The 18600-nt window shown below is 37.1% G+C and overlaps 1 protein-coding gene across 2 annotated transcripts in view; it reads right to left on the bottom strand.

The window, feature by feature from the left end:
• Positions 1 to 6406: 6406 nt before the first annotated feature.
• TM9SF2 (transmembrane 9 superfamily member 2) overlaps positions 6407 to 18600 on the bottom strand; it is a 29669-nt gene continuing 17475 nt past the window's right edge. Inside the window, exons 8-17 of one of the 2 annotated variants that reach the window (XM_040055407.2) lie at positions 18515 to 18594; positions 18321 to 18429; positions 18065 to 18197; positions 17699 to 17818; positions 15438 to 15495; positions 14622 to 14781; positions 13014 to 13165; positions 11864 to 11975; positions 11077 to 11248; positions 6407 to 7071 (exon numbers count right to left, since the gene is read on the bottom strand). In XM_040055407.2, coding sequence (XP_039911341.1) covers positions 7004 to 7071; positions 11077 to 11248; positions 11864 to 11975; positions 13014 to 13165; positions 14622 to 14781; positions 15438 to 15495; positions 17699 to 17818; positions 18065 to 18197; positions 18321 to 18429; positions 18515 to 18594 — 1164 coding nt within the window. In that variant the 3' untranslated portion in view covers positions 6407 to 7003. The remainder of the gene's footprint in view (positions 7072 to 11076; positions 11249 to 11863; positions 11976 to 13013; positions 13166 to 14621; positions 14782 to 15437; positions 15496 to 17698; positions 17819 to 18064; positions 18198 to 18320; positions 18430 to 18514; positions 18595 to 18600) is intronic. The other variant, XM_058419313.1, reaches the window with a different exon arrangement.

Raw genomic sequence — 18600 nt, 5'->3', positions numbered from 1 at the left:
AAGCCCAACAAACACCCAACCAATTTGTTGAGCTGCCAGGGCAGGCAGTGAGATGATGGAAAAAATGGCCCAAAGTTATAAAGAAAGCAGTGGATAATAATTATTGCTCTCTAATTTGTTAGCCCTGTCCAATCTCTTTTACTCCAGTTGTGGATGTTGCCAATGCCGGCAAAATATTGAGGCAAATACCCGCTTCTTCCTATGCCTTCACCACTCCATTGAAGTTGTGCTAAAAAGTAAAAGAAAAAGAAATGTTTGCATTCACACAAATAAATGCAAAGGGCTGGAACTTGTCCATACCAAACTGGACCCTCTGGCTTGTGCTGCGCCTGGGGAAGTCTGTCCTCTGCTTTTCCCTTTCATTCCAGACAGCCCAGGATTTTCTTTTGAAGCTTAACTGTGTTGAATACAACTCCTATTATTGATTCCTGTAAACCTTTTAAGAGCATATTTATTTGTTCTTCCATGAACTTCTGGTGTGACAAGCACCAACCTAGATGGATTTCTGCTATATACTGTATATGAACGAGCAGTGCTGCAGCTTTATCTGTATTTGTTCAGGCTGTGAGATTCAAAGTTGAGTAAAACTGCAAGAGGGAGTATTTGTCCTCGCTGTCGTCTGTTAGCAGCCCAAGAACTTTGACTTTTTTAGAAAATTTGTTTCCTACCTATTTCCCCCCACCCTTTTTCCTTTTCTTTTTTTGTTACACCAAACTTTAGGGGTTTCTGTTGGGTATTTATATGGACATTGTACACTTGGAGTAATGAGAAATGTATTTCTGCATCAAAGTACATGGTAGATGGCTTGCTCAGGTTGTTTTACCAGCAATTCTATGAAGGGTCAGGTATGAGTGGGACAGGAGACAGTGTCCCATGCAACAAAACTGAGATTGCAAGTTCTGCCCCATTCTGTGCAGCAACAGGCCTTCACAAACCTGTTGGTAAAGCTGTTTCAAGAGACAGAAAGATAGACACAGTAACCTCAAAATAATCCACTGGTCAAGAAAATCTCTGGGGATTTAGGCACATTCTTAATCTGCCTACATTTGTCTGCTACTCTCGGTCTACTTAGAAATTCAGTTCTGGATCTAAGATATCTCCTCCAGCAAAACCCCCCACTTGAAACAGTAATAGACTGACCAAAAAGACCTGAGTTTAATAAACCATCATTTTCCTGGTATGTTAGTCCATTCTTTGGACTCTGCCCCCTGGGTGTGGATTATTGTCCTTCTTGAAGGGAAGGAAGCCTCTCTCTAATTTTTATCCAGTGTTACTATGGTCACCCAGCTTTCTGGGGAAAACAGCAAATTTAAGGCTACCTACTGCTTCTCCTTTTCCTTGCCCTCCACCTGCCTTGGGGCTGCACTGATCTGACATCATGCAGCAGGAGAACATGTATGATTAAGCTCTGTTGCTGTCACTACAGCCTGCAGGAGACAGAGCAACAGAACATCAACTTCTTCTCAGCTGTCTTGCTAGCCTTCCTCCAGTGGGCAGATAAGAGCAGTTTCCAAAAGAAAAGTGGAAAGGGCTCCTTGTGAGAAGTTGCAAAAAAATGTAGGAAACATTGCTCCATTTCGTAGCTCCTAAGCAAGACTGGAGAAAAAATGTCACAACCCTACTGCTTCTTGTGTCCTTGGGCTACAAAGGGAGAGGACGGGCCATCCTGGAAGCCTGCTGACCTCCTCAGTCATATCCCAGAGCAACTAATGACTGGTGCATGCAATAGGTGGGAGCTGAACACAGCCCACCTGCCTTTACCAGCCTTCAGAGAATGAGAAATTTTCTCACCTTCTGCAACACAGAGAGCAAGCAGAGGCTGGACTGTGCATGTGCCTGTCCTGCTGGGACATCACTTTTCTTCTCAGTTGCACATTTCCCTTCTTCGTATCATGCAGCCAAGTCAGTTTAATGATTTCGTATATCTCAACTAAGTGCACAGTTGTAGTCAAAAGACAGTCATGGGAAGTTGGGAAAATATCAGGAAAGCCTTCTTCTCTACCTGAACAATTTCCCCAAAAGAGAGATGAAATTGACTTGATATAATTACTGAAAAAACCCCCAACAAACCCTGAACAAAACTGTGCTCATCACCCCCCCCAAAAAACCCCAAACCCCAACCAAACCACCCACACAAGCCACATCAAGTCTTGAGTCTTGCAGCAGCATCAGCAAAACAGCAGTGATGATGAATTGTTCGAAAACAAGGCCCTGGCACTACTGAACTCGAGAAGCTAGAATGTGGCATTCTGCCCATCTCACTGCCCAGGCTAGACAGGCTCTCAGGACACCCTGTGGGCTCCTATCTGAAGTTGCCTTTTGTAGTGAAATTAGAAACTGTTTGAAGGTATCAGAACGGGCTCCTGAGTAAGGACAATTAATCCTTGTAAGGCAAGGCTTTATAAATACAGTGAATTCTAGAGGGCCCTTGCTAACAGTGCACCCATAGTACATCCAAGAGACACAATGTTAGCACATTCACTGATAAATTATTTGTGTAATTACTGTTACTGTTCTTCGCCAGGATTTTTGGCTGTGCACTTCCAGAAACTTTGGATCATGCATATTTATAAAGATCTAATGCTAAATCCCTCCAGTAGACTGCTTTGGTCAAACCCTCCTATCATCCCCTTGCCTCTGCTCCTAGTACCTGTGTGTGTGTGCTGTGGCCAGCAGGCTATGCTCAAATACCTCAGAGGGAAGGGAGAACTTCAACTGCATTTTCATTGGGAGTCCTGGAATCCTAGCAAGTGGCTAGCAAGTGCCACTTCCCAGACGTGACAGGTTTCATTTGTAATCTGCTGGCATATCTGATTTACAAGCAGTTAACTACTCTCATCTCATCAAGTTCCAGATGTTTCACATAAGAAGAAATACAAGATGATGGCAGCTGTACAGTGATCAACTGATAAATTAAGTCTCTCAGTAGTCCCTGAAGGTTTGTGCTTTAATCTGAAGTGTCACGCACTTGTGTAGGCACATGTACCTGAAGTCATTCTGTAAGTTAACAGGAGAAGTATTTCATGAGTCTGTTTAGGAATATGTATTTATGGAGATATGGAAATAAACAGATCACTAGTGTCTGACATAAGGAGAAACAGTGGGGTAGTGAGAACAAAAAAATTAAATTAGAGGTGAATTGTAGGAAGCAGCATCTCTGGGACAAGACAAGAACGTATCTACACAAGTAGTCTCCCTTCCTTTAAGAAAAAAAACAGTTATGATGGGCTGTTGGAGCTGAGATACAGCTGCCCCCAGAAATGAAGGTGGTGTCCAAACCAGCAAAGATGCCCAAACAGAAAGAGGATAGCTTGGAACTTCATGGAAAAACCTCATGGACATGTGTGTCCCACACTAGGTAAGTTTCCTGAAGTTCTTGCTCAATTCCTGGAGCAGGAACACTAAACCAAACACTGCAGCAACACTCAAAAGGAAAAAAAAAAAAACCAGCCAAACCTAAAAAAACCCCAAAACCAAAAGCCACCCCCCCAATACAGTAACAAAAAGGGGAAAAAAGAGTACGTTGGATTATTCTGCCATTCTGTGATTCTATGCTCAGTGCTTGTGCATTATCAGGCATTAAACACAAAAACATCTACAGCTCTTAATGATTTACCATACTTCCATTACAAAATTTCATATAACTTACTTCTTACCTGTGAAGCTCAGGATCTCAATCAGCTGAATAACAATTCAGTGAGAAACCTGTTTTGACTTACTCTGCAGCACCCATGTCATCAGGACTGGCTACAGCAGCCCCTCCCCAGCGTTCTCACAAAGCTTTGCAGAAGAATTTGGCCACAATTTCACTCCATTGACTTAAGTCAGGTACACTAAAACCACTCCCTTTTAAGGTCTCTCACTTCTCCCCTACCTTGCCTGAAATATAGATGTTGTCTAGCCTACTTAGAGATTGGTAGTTTTGCCTTTACCAGTATTAGCAAACCAACATTTCACATCCACATTTCACCTTTTTCATTTGTGTATCAGTTCAAACAGGACTTGATGCCCCTCAGCCCTTCAAAACAGATATTCAGATAAGTATAACTGAGCACCTCAAGTGCCTGCCAGAATTTTGTCCTGTTTCACCTCTTGTCCTCACTTCCAGACTTGTCCTGAAGTAATTTCTCACAGCCCTTTGCCTGAAAATAGCACAAAAAGCATCACGACACTATGAATGGTTCACAGTCAACTAATATTTATGATATTGCTTATAAGATCCAGCCAAGCAGCTGAGGGCACACACAAACTGTATGACTGCAGAAACCTGAGGACTGTCATGGGTGTCCAAACACAGCCAAGCTTTTGAATAAGAAGGCAAACTACAGATTCAAGATGGCCCAATGAGCTTACTGTGAGCGGCAGCTTGCCATAAAGCTGCTTTTTTATTTCTACTGGAGAAAGAAAATCAGAACACCAGCTCCCATATCATGTTTTCAAAGTATGATTTGGACCAAGCATTCCTTTCAGACTAAATGTGGAAGTGATGGCCACTCTTTTTTGGACTGTGAACAGTAAGTTTTAAAATTATTTATCAGCCACCAAAAAAAATGACACTTCTCTAAAGTGTTTTGTCCAAATTTGCCCTGTCTTCCTGCAGCTCAGCAATTTGTCCTACCTCTTAGCCCTCCTACTAATTTACATTTTCTCAGACATTTATGGTGTAAGCACAGGAAAATCCTGGGTAATACAGTAGGATTTTGGAAAAGCTCAGTATTTTGAAAGTTTAGACAAAAAAACAGGCCTCCCAAGAGATCTGAAAAACAGGTAACACTACACAGTAGAATGCTTAGATGCCCTAACACACACCAGAAGCCTGAATTCTAGAAAAACATTTTAAATTACCTGAGGCAGTAATGTGTTACAAGAGCAAAAACAACTTCAGAACAGCTCTTCTGTAAAATCTGTGATGTATTAAACTTTCTGAATTGTCTCAAGTACTCCACACTCAAAGTTTAACATTTCAATTGCAAAACAGCTGCAATTATTACAAAGCAAAGCTGCTTGAAAAGCTGTGCATGCAGCAGGTTCAGATTCCAAAAGATAGTGACACATTTCACACACTTTAAAGTTGAAAATAAAATACTTGAGAGGTTGCCACAACCTGTCAACTAGTCTGTAGAAAAACAAAAAAAACAGAAAAATATACCCATCAGTTTCAAACCCACATACACACCACACTGGCTTCATCTAACTCCTATTAACCTAATTTTTAAACAGCAATTGTAAATACATCCAAAAAATCTGCTTTTTTGAATTTGAATTTCAATAGCAGGCAGTTGATTCATGTTTCTCAAACTAAGTATCCCTATTTGTGTAAAAACTACTGATGATTTCAGACAGTGACAATGCAGGTGATCACAAAACCAGGAATATGAAGACTACTAATTTTTATAGTTTTAAACATTTGAATCAAGAGTCACACTACAGTTCACTGCAGCAGTAAAGAGCAAACACTTACCATACTCACCCTTTTCCTATTTTGAACATAAAGCATGGAAGATTTACCTAAAATCAGCATTTCCTAATGACTACATGTTGGCAGGGGCACGAGAACAAACCTGTCCACATGTGAGCAGAGTTGTGTCTGGAGACAGGCAGAGCACAAGTGCTGTGGTTCATCTGGGAAGGGCTGTGGAGCACTGCAATTGTGGGAATGCCTCCTGAAGCCTTGATGGGAGGTTAATAATGACAACTTACCTTAACCAAGGATATTTTTTTTTGGTCCAGTATTCAAGCATCATCAGGTTAAGGTCCTTTAGAAAAGTAAACTGGTAAGAATAAAACCTCCCAACCTTACGAATGGCAATTGGTATATGAAGTTTAATTTTTCATAAAATTTTACCAGCCAAATTGTGTTACGAGTCTAAAACTACTGAACAAGGTTTGAACAAAATACTCCATTTCCAAAAAAAGGCAAATATAGGTTTAATGTCAGTCATCCAAAATTGACATTAGTCTTTTAATATAAGGCAAAAATAGTAATTTTCTTTTATTTTTTAACCTACATTAAGTACACTCAGCAATAGTTGCTCTATAGAATATGCATCATTGAGATCTAAAAGCAAGATCAGCAGAGAATGCTGACTCATGCATTGTTAAGATCTTCTCAACATAGTGACAACTCCATAGCAGTCTCTGGAAACGTCTCTGGGTTAAGGAGTGGATTAATGCTGCAGAGTGGTTTTGTTAAATGTGTCTATCATTTAGTTCTCATGCGCCACAATCACATGTCCATGTTATAGCCATTTAGCACAAATAATTCCTGCAGATCTAAATGTGTGTCACTATACATTAAACCATAGAAAATGCCATTAAATACTCTATGCAATCTTTAAGCATCTGTCTTCAGTATAATTGTATTTACATATTTTTATGAACTTATAATATGTAATAAGTCAATGAAGACATTTTTACAACGTTTATTAGATTATGAATTTATAAATTCAAGGACTCAGAGGCACATAGTTTAAAAGGCCAAGAACACCCAAACTAATTAAGTCACAGAAATCAGAATATTTATGGACGTAACACCAGTAAAAAATAAAAATCACATCCAGACTAAAAGCAACAGTTCTTTAGAGTCATCCTTCAAAGTTAGCATAATAAAAAGTTCTCGTTTCCCTCAAAGAAAAATAATTCATCCCACCTACCAAGCTAGAAAAACTTATTTACAGTCATACTTTGATCAGAAGTATCATTAAGTTGTGTAACACAGCCATTTCTGTTCTGCCATTAGAATTTAACATTTCTTTTAAAGTATAGTTGTATTTACAAATGCATAAATATCTTAACTCTGATCTTCATTAAGGTTTGAATGAAAACAGGTTGTTAAGTCACAATACAAACGTGTTAGTGGAAAAGTAGGTGAATTTCAGATCATCCTCAAAGAATAAGATGCCAATACTTCTGATAAAGCTCAAGTTCATCAAATAGACCAGGTTTTTAAGTTAGGTTAATGAAGACTAAACCTCTTCTGTGCTAACTCTTTACGTGGGTTTCTTCAGTCGACTTTCACGACGCTGTATATTTTGGTTACAAACCAAAAGCATGCAAAGAATCCAATTGTCCCTAAAAAAGAAAAAAAAAAAAAAACCAACATATTAGAACACTGATACAGGAGACATTAATTTCTATCCACAATTTATAAGTCAGGATATGTGTATATATGATCTGCTGTTCTTAGCCTTCAGTACATCAATCAGATCAGATAATGGAGAGTTACAGACAATACCTGGTCCTTATAGGCACGAACTACTCTATAACCCATCTCATTATTTTCAGGAACACAGAACAGATCATGTGGAAGACTCTAGTTGTAAGATGTTTCTGTGTTATTTGTCTTTCATATTTGTTCTTGTTGTTCCAGTATGCTGCATTCCCACTCCTTCACATTGCTAGATTTCACCCTTTCTCAGTGACTACTCACACACACTTTATCTGATCTGCTCAGCTGTCAGAATATTGTTGTTATGTTTAATAAACATAGTAACAGCATCAGCATTCCCATTACTCAGCAATACTTTAAGGTCTTGGAAAACTAGAGCACTATTTTTACTTCTCAATAGACTGAGTTAATACAAATTTCAAACCATAGCATAGCTTCTACACAACTTGTAGTCCTACTGAAAACATGTGTTATATACCTTAAAAATACACACTTCCGAAACACTCAAGACAGTCAAAAGGTACACACAGATTTGAACTAAAATTGAAGGATGAAGACCATTTCCTTGATAACTTACTGTCCTTCTAGCAGAATAAAAACAGTTTAATCGCTTCTCATTGTGTAACTCCAAAAGAAACTTTTAACAAAAATATTATTTTCAATGTGAAATAGTTAATATAGTTGGGCTTTGTTAATTTAACTGGATTACATCAAAATTCGGTCTGTATCAGATTGGATTAAACAGCAGCTCAGAACACCTGTTACAGGAACCTTAATTTCCCACAAAAATCAGAACAGGAAAAAAGCCCTGAAGACTATCTGATTTTTGCCTAAGTACCTCTTCTAAAATCATATCCTTAACTTATACAAGCGTTAAGGAAGTTCTTTATAGGGGAAAAAAACTTCCTTTGTTTTAGAGCTGGTAAGAGGGACAACAAAAGTTGTGTGGTAACTTGTTCTCTATAAAAGCTGGAAAGTAACCATGAATGATATCATGGTCATTTTTTTTCACTTTACGCTTGCTAAACTACTGATGTTTAACTGACTCATTTACTATGATACATAGTTGTGATCCCAGCTGTGAATCTAAGATTTGTCATGTAGCTCCCGGTACTCTGCCTGCTGAGACTGATCAATGACCTGGAATGCAGTATGGATGCAAGTGCCTGAAGCATGTGTTACACCGACATAGCAGCAGGGCACCGTCAAAACCCTTCCTCCCCATCCTGACAATTTTTCACAGATGAGTAAACGGCAGCAGAACAGTTTTCATACAACAATTATGACTCTTTCTTTTTAGTGGTTTTTTTTTTTTTTTTTTTTAATCATCCTGACACTGGAAGTCAGTTGCCTAAATTGCTAATATGTTCTTTTGTTTAAAAAAAAATGGAGAACTGCCTGTCCCTTTACCCTACCTCTGATTTCTTCTGTAAATCCTTACCTCAGAGCACTTCAGTAAATCTCAGAGAACTGAACATAATCTGCTGTTACATTCATATCAACCTAAATGGACAAAATTCTTCTTAAATGTTAAGAAACAGGATTATCTCCCCAAATTAAAAGGTAATTTGCACTTAACCTTGTGGGAAGTAGATAAAAAAAATATTAAGCACACAGTGTTTTACAATTCTGTGTGATTAACTTCACATGTATCCTCCCCTGATTTCAACACAGAAATTGATAATTTAAAAAAACCAAGGCCATACAGACACTGAAAACTTAGCTCTAGTTGCACAGGACGACTTGCATTTCCATTGTCCCAATTACAAACAAATTATTGCCACAAAAAGCAACTGAAAGGGGCTGAGAATAAACCACCTCTTTTGCATGCTTGTGAACCTACCCTCAAAATTTGCTGGCAGGTGCTGCACAGCCACTTGGTGAACTGAAAGTGAACATGTGAGCAAAGGAAAAAGGGGATGCACAGGACACATTTTAATGCCTCTAGACAATGTCATGTGACATGACTGACTTGAAAGAATAAGGGCAAAAGATGGAAATTCTATGGGTATCTGAGATGCAAAAAGGCAGCTAAACCAAGTCTCAGCATAGAAAATTATTGTAAATCCCCCTTATCATGAGTATGCTCCAGAATTACTGCATGCATCCAAAGTAGACAGAGTGAACAAAGGAGACAGGGTAAACACAGTTCTGGTTTTGGGCAAAACTGTTTACTATTACAGGCAGACTTTCTAAACATCTGTTGGGAAAGTTGGTGAAACTAAATTAATTGACCTTACACTTACTTAAGGCCTTATTATTTTTTACACTACTTAAGTTTGCACTGCATTTAAAATCGATCTGCATACAGCAGTACACATTCATTTCTAGTTGAACAACCACACATCCTAGGATTTTTTAGTCCAATAAAACTACCGGTACACCCAGACTGGAAGTAAATATTAAGAGAAAAGCAGGGTGAGAAAGAAGAAAAAGTGAGCAAGGGAGGCAGAATCTCTGATCTATGCATTCAGAATGACTTGTAAACTGGTACAGAAATGTGAATAAAAATAGAGATGTATAAATTACAAACCATCTGCAAGCAATGCCAAAATACATTAGACTGACTTAAAACGAAGGACGGAGGATAAAACTGACCACTTTTGGGACATAGGCTGATCACTTTTCAATGAGATTATGTAATGCACTCAAGTCCCATTTCTTCCTTTTAACAAGCAATGACCCAAGAAAATCCTTGCAGGCTATTGCTCCTGTTCATCATCATCTGCATTCAGTCATAGTGCACAAACAGCTTCAATATTTCCTTAGCTGAAGTGGAAATGTCTTTGAAATATTTGGCTACACTTAAAATTAACACCATTGTTAGTTCTTTTCTCTTTTTCATTATTTTTGTTCTCCTATGTTCTGTGGAAATGAAAATTCTACTTAATAATCATTGTGAGATTTGTATTAAGAGCCCTGATGACAAGCCATTTGTAGTCTAGGAGACCTCAAAAGATAGTGTCCATACAAAAAGAATATACAAGCCTTTGGAATCATTAAAAGTCAACATCAACATGAAGCCTGAAATTATTTAAACCATTGATCAGTTCAAAGTAGTTTCAGAAGTACTGCTCTGTAAGGTAGAGTATACAAGGATGGACTGCATTTTGTAGAAGTAGAATACAGAATTTTTAAGATTTTTTTGAGGAGCTGGCGGTTGCTGCCTTCTTGCATCAGTTTGAAAGGAGACTTCTTGCATTTTCACTGTCATTTTTTGCCCCTAAACAAGGACTATTTCTGTCTGACTGAAGACTACAATGGAAGATTTTGTGACCTCATCTCAATTACTGAAGAGGAAATTGAAATGCAGCACCTAAGACAGATGATTTTTCCAAACGCTCACAATGAAGATTACAAGGTTCTGACAAGAATTATACACAAAATGTTACAGAAATTCTGTCTGCTTCCCATGCCACTTCAATGCAATTGAAATAAAAGGAAATACATTCTGGAAGAGAGCAAATTTTAAAAAAAAGGCATTCTTTGTCAACATTTACTCCTCTCTCTTCCTTCCAGCTGTTCCATAAAATCTGCAGTTTTTATCTTGACACTGTAACTTTATACTTGACTGTGTGTTACTTGAAGTGTGCTTCTCAAAAAAAACCTAATCAAAAAACTGAGTTTGCCATATGACTATCATAAGAATGAAATCTGGAAAAGTATTTATCATGTATTTATAGACCTAATTGTAGGCCACACCTCAGATTAGCAGTAGTTTTGCCTTATCCTCACTTATCTCTTTTATTAAAATTTGTAATCACATAGTTGCAATACGCTACACCTGGAAAAAAAATCAAAGCCATCATAAATTTACAATTCTGTACCAAGATCAGTTTTGCCAAGGATTCTACTGTGCAAAACTAAAGGCAGATTTAAAATTCAAAACTCAGGTTCAACAGACTTACCTGTGAAAAGGAAGAAGATCAAAACCATAATCATGGTATAACCAAAATACAAAATGGTGCTAGCTGTTCCTGTGATTTGCAGTTTAGAAAAGAAATAATGTATTGCATATATTAGGAAATAAACTGCAGTGAAGCCACTAGTGAGAAATGAACGCCATTGCCAGTGATAGTCCTAGAGGGAGTGAGGAAAAAATACAAATGTGTGAGCAATACTGTGTACACCTCTAGCCCACTGACCCTACTAGTGAATGCAGAGCTACTTTCTCTATTATGACTTTATCCAAAAGTAAGTTTTTGTAGGGTTTTTTTATCTAGAGGGACAAGAACTATATATAATCAATACTGCTTTAATTACACCATTCAAAATTAGAGGTAAATAACGTAAAGATTAATAGCAAATACACAAAATACTAAAACCTCAAATAAGCCAGATGTACTTATTTCCAGTCATAGAGATTTTTTTCCCCCAAGGTTGGGCATGTCCAAAATGCACTCTGATTGAACAAAATTAATGGATTAATTTAGCACCTTCAGAAAACAGCGAGTGAGAATATAAAGACGTGATATCTGACTCAGCAATATCCAGTACAGGGCTTTAATATTTCTTACAAGTTTTACCAAAAGTAGCCTGCTTCACTTTTTAAAGACATTGTTTGAGTACATCTCATCCAGCAGTAGTATTCATGTTGAATTCTGGAATACTTATTTTCAATTACAGAAGTATTAAAAATTTTTGAAGCATCCTTAGAACATTATCAAATTTGAAAACAGAGGAAATATTTCCTACCTCTGCACATAGATGGAAGTAGCAGAGCAATATTGTAGCCTCGGAACATGTAATAACCAAAATAATGAATACCAGAAACAGGAAGCCAAACATGTAATACATCTGGTGGGACCTATAAAAGGGAGTTTAAAAAAAAATAAAATGGCCATTGTGCTATTATTATTTTGTCATATGTAGTAACATCACCTTCACCTTAAGTATTTCCCCTTCCTATTAAAAAACTGTCAATTGTGTAGCCATACAATTGACTAATTTATTTTCTAACTAAAGAAGAGGAACCCTGGTGGCTCAGTCTGAGAACACTGAGAAAGCAAGGCCAAAGCATGCCCTGGTTGGGATTTTAGAGAAAGAAATGACTAAACATAATAATGAAATCACAGTTCCAGTGAAGTCAGCATGACCTCTTCCACTGACTTCAGCAGAACCTGGATTTCACCTCACATTTCAATCAAAGGGGCAGAGCTCCAAAACAAGAAATGTCAAATGCTGTAGCTGTCTGCGTTGGGTACAGGCACCTGTTCAAGGTTCAGAAACAGTTTAACAAGATCCAATAACTAAATTTTGCCAGAAGGAAGACAAATTGTTCACAGTAGATTAGTTTGTCAGTGAGCTCACATTAAAATTCACTTATGCTGGGCTAGTCTATGGTGCTTTATTTTTTAAAATAATTACTCTTTTTTTTTTTTTTTTTTTAATAAAGGTTTCACAAGAATTTGTTCTCGGTTCTTTGTTTTCCTCCCATGAGTAGTAATACTTTTTTAGCCTAGTAACAACTACCAAAAAAATCTCAAGTTTATTTTAATAAACTTTACTGCTGTCAAGTTATATGCCATACATCAGCTTCAGAGCCACTTCCACATGAAGTCAGAAGAGTAGCATGAGAAAACAACAAACTATCTGAAGGTAGGTCAGCTGTAAATTGCTAAGCATATCACAGCCACCTCTCTGTACACCCCAACAAGCACAACGGGCACTGACTATCTTTAAAACAACAAAATATTAAAAAATACTAACATTTAAATTTTATTGAACCTGTATTATGGTAACCCTGCATCTTCAAAAAAATCAGGCAAAGCATCTTGAAGAAAAGCTTGCGCAAAGAATTTACCACTTTTTATGACAGAGAAAATTCAATTTAAGATGAACTTACCAAATACTATTAAGAATAAAGAACAACTGTATAAAGATGCATCCAAAAGGAAGAATCCCTCCCATGATAATGCCAGGTAATGGCTTTGTATAGAATGATTGCTCAGGAATCTGACGTGGAATTTGGTTTGTGCGAACAGGGTGTTCAATAGCCTTTAGACAAAAATAGCAAACAAATAAATAAAATTTCAAACCTTTTTGCTTTCTTTTTGCAATTAGTGGTGGCAAAAAGTCTAGTCTTTGCTTCGAGCATGTGCGTACCCAGCTACACTACATTTGCTTTTACTCCCAGCTCAGTTACTGACACTTGCTTGGCAAACTCGCTAAAAGACAGCTCTTACTGAAAACATAGTGACGGATATTTTAGACTTCCCTTTTAATGTGTGCCTATCTATCATCTGTTACAGAGCCTGAGCTGATTTACCACATTTCAGCTGGGGTAGTGGTGGTGCTTTCACCCTCTAAAAATTCCTGCATGTTGTTTTTCACGATTTACTTCAAGAATCGCACTAGGATAAACTTACTGAAAGGATTCAATCTGGCAATTTAATTCTAATTTAAGACACATGCATGGATCAGCATGGTGGGAGAAAACAATGTAAGGCATTTTAAGATACATGCATACTTTGCTTCTTTCCCTTTTCATAAGGTTACATCAAAAGTATCAAATCCTTTCTGATTTGATTTTCAGGTTTTTGTGACACCTACCACATTGTCTTATTAGCTTATCAAATCTTCCTTCCTTAAAAGATGTACACACCTGTACAACGCAGGGGAACTTAATGGAATTTCAACATTGTTATCAGAAAAAAACCATTGAATTCTGGTTAAGAAAAACAGAATGACTACATAACTGACTTTAAAAGTGCCTACTAAAATAATATTCTCTGAAGGCATTACAGGAGATCTACAGAGATGGAACCCTGGCTTCCTATGCAGGAGAAAACCCACAAATGTGTTTATAGAAATTTATTTGCAGGGGATAGTAAACTGTTTTTTAAGGGCAAAAAGAAGAACCAATCTCATTATTTAATGATTTGGTCACCAAATTATGAAATGTTTGGTCACAAGGAGCCCTCATAAAAATATGTAAAATTGATTGGTTTAGGAGTAAATCACAATTAATGTCTGCCAAGCGGAGATAACCATTTACAGAACACTTATGCAAACAGATTTCACAGAACTCCAGCAGTTTGATCAGGATACATCCTCAATGTAGCAGGCAGACAGAAACAAGAAATACATGACGAAACCCAGAAATGCATAATTTGCTTTCCCTTAATGCTTGCTGGGTCAAGTACTTGTTTTAGTATGTGAAATAGATGCTAATTAAAATCAAAATGCTCAAATCACTCATTTATCTGTGGCAGCCACTCAATTAAATACAATGATAACCCAAATCACTGCAGAGAAGTATCACTGCAATGTGTCACAGCCTTGGAATACCAAGAGTGGGTATCTAACGCAGTCCTAAAGTAATTGAACAGAACTGGAACCAACAGTGCAACTAGCTTAGGTGCTACCTCAGTCATGGCCTATACAAAGAAAATTATTTCTGTGAGTTTATGTATGTATATACGTAAAAAAGCAACATCTCAGAAACACTTACGTTTTTCTTAAACCCAAAATAGGCACCAATAAATGTCAGTGGTACAGATATGCAAAACCAGAGTGCCAAAATAGCAACCAAGGTACCAAACGGAATAGCTGCTGAAGAGCCTTCTCCCCAGAGAATGAGGTTCATGATAAAAAAATCCGCAAAAACAATTCTGAAAAACACACAGCACACTTAGAGCACAGAAATACTTCTTAACATTTAGTAATGTTGACAAAACAATGGCACTGTTTTAAAATTTTAGCACGAATCTCTGCTAAAACCAAATGACACATGCAAAATATGAAAACAAAGAGTTCAGACAAGCAATTCTTTGTTAATCTAGTGGGACTGAACTCCAGCAGGCGCTGACGTTCCAACTAAGCTATTTCAAATATATGCTTGTCTTAACTGCACTTCAGGGTAAGACTGCTTGCTGTGATTAAGTGGAAAAAATTATTGGAGTGGTTATACATTATATGACACTATATAAGAGTGACTACAGTGTGGTCCGAGAAACAGTCCAGAGGATAAAAGAATGCAAAGAAGAAGCGGGTCTAAAACTTACTACTTCATAATGCTTTTTCCTAATCAACCTTTTCATGTGGTGAAAGTAAACAAATGCTTACCAAAAAAAAAAAAAAAAAAAAAATCTAAGGATGATATGCCACTAACATATTCATCTTTGTTAAAAGCACCATGATACTCTTGTAGCTTCCAGAATAAAGGGACAATGTAAGATTTACTTGTGCAGCTGAAACTTAAAAAATTACCTATGCACATGAGAGAAGCAATTTAATTATCTTAATCATGGCGGTATTCTCAACTTACCCAGGACAAAGGAATGATGTCAGCAGGACATTCGTTTTCCATTTCTCACCTCCAAATGCTGTATATTAAAACATTTGACAGACATTAAAACATGCATTAAGCTCAACTATTAATTTTCCAGTCCATTTACCTGTTATACTTAGCTTGCAAATACTCAAATAATGTGCTATCATGCTCAAATTTAAAACAGTAAACTAAATATTCATTAATAAAATTAGGTTTCTGTATCCTATTGCTTAACTACAGAACTTCAAAGGAAAATGTCTCAGACCAAGGTCAGGAAAGGCATTCAACTAAAACTGTGTCTCTGACTACTTTATCTACTAAAAGGAGGGAGCAGATTTGCAGTATTTCTCAAGTGTTTAAAAATATTTTAAACCTGGAGCGATTAAGAAATTTAAGCTTTTTCTAGCATTTCACTGCAGGTTTCAGTAGGTAAAGATACATGAATATGTGAAAACCAAGCTCAACAGTTTTCTTGAAATAATTCTTGCCTATGAATCTTACAGAAGAGTCAAAACTAACACACTTAGAGAAGTAGTGATGTTTTCTTGAGTCTTAACAGCATTAAGCAGTGGTGACACCAAAAGACTAAAGACAGCTTTATTAAGAAAATCTTTATGAATTTGCACTATGCTGATAAAAATTCTAGTCAGTGTACTTTCAAATGAAAATACCCTGCTGGAGTGCAGTGAAGCTGATAATTTCATCTGAGCACTGCCATAATGACATGCTTCTTTATTTCAAGAGTCAGAAGTGATTATGGTTAGAGTGATTTTAATTAAGTTTCTATTTCTTCATAAAAACTTGGTAGAACGTGACAGCAGTTATTAAGATTAACCATTTAATTTCAAATCACGTTTCCCTTTTTAAATGCAATTTTAAATAAAAAACCCCAACTTTTAAAACCGGTTATCCATTTCAGTTGCATTTTGGTTTATGCCTCACATTACTTTATTTGTATACTATAAAAAAACTCCCATTCATGTTTACATGCTCTGTAACAGGGTATAAGCCACCTCCTGTTATAAAAAAACATCTCTGGATCATTCACTGTCTTAGCAGTTAAACACGACATTCAAGTATCAACTAAGTGATTCTCAGAAAGTAAAATACGAAATTTTATCATTAATAAATACACCAAAGACACAGGATTCAATTTACCATCAATACACTTCAAAATATCCTTCAAAACACACAGTAGACACCACAATATAAAGAAAAATTCTATCCTCAATTCTGCTCTTAGGACTAAAATTTCCTTCCGTTTAAATCTAACTGGCTTGGATATTAGGAATACTTCACTATCATGTCACAACCACTGTGTAAAAACTCCCTACAAGATACAAACTCACTTTTCCCACTGGTTTTCCCCACATGAAAATTACAAAATGGTTAGAAGGAGGAACTCCAATATCTACTGTCAGGCTGAAGTTCTGAAATAAACTTCTCCTCTAGCCCCGTATATTCACAAGTAAAGAGTCCAAAAGATCCATCTCTCTCAGTCAAAAAACCTTTCACCTTGAGTAAGGTAATTAAAACAAGCTGTATGTGGAATGCCACGCTTCACCTTAAAATAAATTGGAGGATAAAGGGATAAACCATCTGAGGCTGGTAGGCAGACAGGTCTTGAAACAATAGCTGGGATCACTGAGGGAAAATGGTAACAACTAACTCCTGTCAGGGGCCCAAACACCACAGGGTTGGTTTCTACAACTACAGAACACGTAACAATCCTTCTCCAGCCACAATCTGACAGGCATTATTCTCCAAAATACCTGGGAGCTAGCTAAAAAGAGGTCACAAATCTCAGGCATGCAACAACCGAGGTTCAAGATTTGGGGGTGCAGGTGTGTGTTACGAAGCAACATCCACGGCTAAAACTAAATGCAGGTTTACACTGTCCCCGCAGTGACAGGAAACAGAAGCAGAAAATGGTCTGATGTAAAGACGTAATGACTTTAGGACTAATACTATTTAATTTCACAAATACACAGCAGCAAGAGCAATTCAGGGTCTTTAGGCATGATCACATCAAAACCAGTGTAACTACGTTAAGTGTTTTTTATTTATTTTTATATATATATATGTGTGTGTGTGTATGTGTATATGTATACATGTATTCTGTTGTTAAGGTAAGTACATTTCTCCAAGTTGCCCTAAGGGAAGCTACAAACAGTGCAGCAAAATAAAATCAGGTCTGTAACGGCAATTTACGCTAATGAACTTAAGCCTTGTCATTTTCAGTAACTGTTACTCACATTTGTAGAATCTGGCAGCAACGTAACCGGCTGGAGTTCCAAGCAGTACCCACAGAACTACAGCACAGGTCATTAGAGCTCCCCTGTTGGCAGGTGACAAAAATCCCAGGCAAGCAAAAACTGTGAAGCAGAGATGCACAATTTTAGAAAATATGTTAGAAACCTTAGACTATATGTTTGACTTAAAGCCAGTACATCAGTTACCTTAAAATCTGTGCATACTAAGTTGCATGTCTACTACCTCAGCTGTTTCTAATGACTTTTATGAAATTTCTAGGAAAAACAATACTGCTATTTTTACTAGCGCCGTGCAGTTAGCAGTGAAAAATCATGTACAATTAACTAAATCCTTCCCAGTTTACTTACACAGGGTAACAAAAGTCATTATTAGGATTTGTGTGCCAGAGCCTAGAAAAACTGACAACAGCATTCCTTTTCTTGGGGGCCTGAAAATATCACCATGAACCAGCTTCCAGCCAAATTCTTCTTGAGCATCTTCCTGTTAAAGAAATACATCTATCTTAATACAGTAAATTGCAATTTAAATAGCCTGTTACAGCTACACATTTAACTGAAAAAATTACATTCCAAAGAAATTTTAGGAGCTACATTTTTGACTTACAGTGGAATCCATCTGATTGTATCTTGCAATATCTTTATGCAGTGTCCTCAACATAATCATAGCTACCATTCCAGACAGAAAGAGGACAATCACTAGTGAATTCATAATACTGAAAAAAAAAAAAAAAAAAAAAGATTAAAATCATCATTCAAACTGCAATGTAAACACTTCAGTACAATAAACTTCCTTCTTACCTAAACCACTGGATGTGAGTGTGAGGCATGGATTCCAAAATATAATCCCATCTTGATGCCCACCTGATAGCTTTTTCTTCCTGAAA

Source organism: Hirundo rustica, chromosome 2 (assembly GCF_015227805.2).
Source record: "Hirundo rustica isolate bHirRus1 chromosome 2, bHirRus1.pri.v3, whole genome shotgun sequence".
NCBI lineage: Eukaryota > Metazoa > Chordata > Aves > Passeriformes > Hirundinidae > Hirundo > Hirundo rustica.
Note: the sequence above shows the minus strand (reverse complement) of the source record. Positions and strands in the feature narration are given on the sequence as shown.